Here is a 2,646-nt window from a genome sequence, read left to right on the forward strand (position 1 = left end):
TCTCACTTGTTCTCTCTCTGTCTCTCTGTTTCTCTCTCTTATTCTTGCAGTCTTCATCTAGCTCGAATGCATGAAGACATGGCCCTTGCCTCAGAGTTTCTGCAAGCAAGTTGAAAGCTTCACCCAGGGGGCATCTCTCTCCCTCGTCTTACATATGTTGGAAATAACAAATCAGTATTTGTATGAATCTCTCCACTTGTCAAGGGGGAATAGAGAACAGTCATCCTCCATCATGGAACACCAGAGTCACCTGGCAAGAAGCGGAACGTAATGGATTATTTTAAGTGCTTTGCTGTCTTACACCTAACCAAACCAGGCAATGAAATTGGGCCACACGTGCATTTCTTCTGATTAAAGAAATTAGTGTCGTCAAAGCAAGTCCACTAAAAGACAAAAACATTACAAAAGCCAGTCTAACGCATACCACCCCAAACACCCCCCCCCTCTAGAGCACACCACTGTCAGACTGCGCTCACGTTTCTTTGAGTTGCAGAGCTTTAGGCGAGAGTGTAGGGTCCCGAGAACATCACCCAGGGACTGGCCCTGACCTGGTTAGGGTAAAGATAAGGACTCTGAGGGGTGTGTGGAATACCAATTAACTCCTATCTCCCATGAGCAATGAAGACCACCACAAATAGTGAATCATACGGACAGGAGAGGAGAGGTGGTCAACATGTAGATGGAACGAAAGTGAAGCCCATGGCCAAATACACACCTGTTGATTTGTAGAACAAAAGAATTCATTTGAATTTCATTTGAATTTCATTAGTTGTGATCTCATTAGTTGTAACAATACGTGGAGTGCAAAACAAAACAACCAAACACATCAAAGAGGATGTGTGGTGAAGAGTGAGCACTGACTCTGTGTTCATTGCATAAGACATGAGTAAAAAGTAAAAAGTACATGAATATGTTTATGTTACAGGGACAAGACTTTCCCTTGAACCAGCTATGCTTACCCTATCCTTCTTTTGAGCCGTTGCAAGCATAGGACAGTTTGATAAGATGGAACCAGACAACAGCACGCTGGACTCTTTCCTCCTGAACGGCACTGCCGAGGAGGAGGAGAGCACGGAGGCCCCCTGGGATGAGGCCACTCTCCTGGGGCTGCAGATCTCGCTGTCGGCGGCGCTGGCGGTGCTCACGCTGGCCACCGTGCTGTCCAACGCCTTCGTGGTCACCACCATCTACATGACGCGCAAGCTGCACACGCCGGCCAACGTCCTGATCGGCTCGCTGGCCGTCACCGACCTGCTGGTGTCCATTCTGGTCATGCCCATCAGCATCCTGTACACGGTCAGCAAGACGTGGACGCTGGGTCAGATCATGTGCGACATTTGGCTCTCCTCGGACATCACCTTCTGCACGGCGTCCATCCTGCACCTGTGTGTGATCGCGCTGGACCGCTACTGGGCCATCACCGACGCGCTGGAGTACACGAAGCGCCGGACGACGCGCCGAGCCGCGTTCATGATCGCCGTCGTCTGGGTGATCTCCATCTCCATCTCCATACCGCCGCTCTTCTGGCGGCAGGCCAAAGCGCAGGAGGAGCTGCCCGAGTGCATGGTCAACACCGACCAGATCTCCTACACGCTCTACTCCACCTTCGGCGCCTTCTACGTGCCCACCGTGCTGCTGGTCATCCTCTACGGGCGCATCTACGTCGCGGCGCGCTCGCGCATCCTCAAGTCGCCGGCCGCCTGTGGCAAGCGCTTCACCACCGCGCAGCTCATCCAGACGTCGGCCGGCTCCTCACTCTGCTCCCTCAACTCGGCCTCCAACCAGGAAGGGAACGTGCACCCCATGGGCGGGGGGCACGGAGGTGGACTGGGTGGCGGCGGCGGCAGCAGCGGGGTCGGGGCCGGCGGATCGCCACTCTTTGTCAACAGCGTTAAGGTGAAGCTGGCCGACAACGTGCTGGAGCGCAAGCGACTGTGCGCCGCCCGCGAGAAGAAGGCCACCAAGACGTTGGGCATCATCCTCGGTGCCTTCATCGTCTGCTGGCTGCCCTTCTTCGTGGGCACGCTGGTCACGGCCATCTGCAAGGAGTGCTGGTTCCACCCGGTCCTCTTCGACGTCTTCACCTGGCTCGGCTACCTGAACTCCCTCATCAACCCCATCATCTACACCATCTTCAACGACGAGTTCAAGCAGGCCTTCCAGAAACTCATCAAGTTCAAAACATGCCAGTAGCGCCCGCTTTCTAATCAGAATCACTCAATTATTTAATAAGCTACAAAAGATGTGTCCATGTTCATGCTTGTGAAAAAGAGAAATCACAGTGATTTGATCAGAGACCCATTGACCAGTGTGAGGAGTTTAGTGCCATATGTCTTGTGTTCTCTTTGTGAAATTGTGCATGTGTGTTCAAGGATGGAGCTGTCTTAGTGTTTTAGCTGTCATCATCTGCCTTACAAAAGGGAAAAAGACACTGCTCAAAACTCTGCCAAATATGTGCTTATCCATGGACATAAAGGAAATAATCCACAAATAAGTGGGGGCTATTAGGGTAGATTGCACACGGGGGGATATTACTGAATGGCTACACTGAACTTTTAACTGAATGAAGCTGGGACGTCGTGCATTGTGGTCCATTGTGTAAAATTCATGGACTCCTAGTCATGTAAGAGAATATATTATAGAGTT

The 2,646-nt window shown here is 51.7% G+C and overlaps 1 protein-coding gene across 1 annotated transcript; it reads left to right on the forward strand.

Moving 5' to 3' along the window:
• Window positions 1–1,005: 1,005 nt before the first annotated feature.
• On the forward strand, window positions 1,006–2,193 carry htr1d (5-hydroxytryptamine (serotonin) receptor 1D, G protein-coupled; the record flags this gene model as incomplete). Its single annotated transcript, XM_080850228.1, has 1 exon — window positions 1,006–2,193. The coding sequence occupies one exon, from the start codon at window positions 1,006–1,008 to the stop codon at window positions 2,191–2,193; it is 1,188 nt and encodes a 395-aa protein (XP_080706354.1).
• Window positions 2,194–2,646: the final 453 nt, after the last annotated feature.

The sequence above is a fragment of the Sprattus sprattus genome (genome assembly GCF_963457725.1).
Source record: "Sprattus sprattus genome assembly, chromosome: 13".
Classification (NCBI taxonomy): domain Eukaryota; kingdom Metazoa; phylum Chordata; class Actinopteri; order Clupeiformes; family Clupeidae; genus Sprattus; species Sprattus sprattus.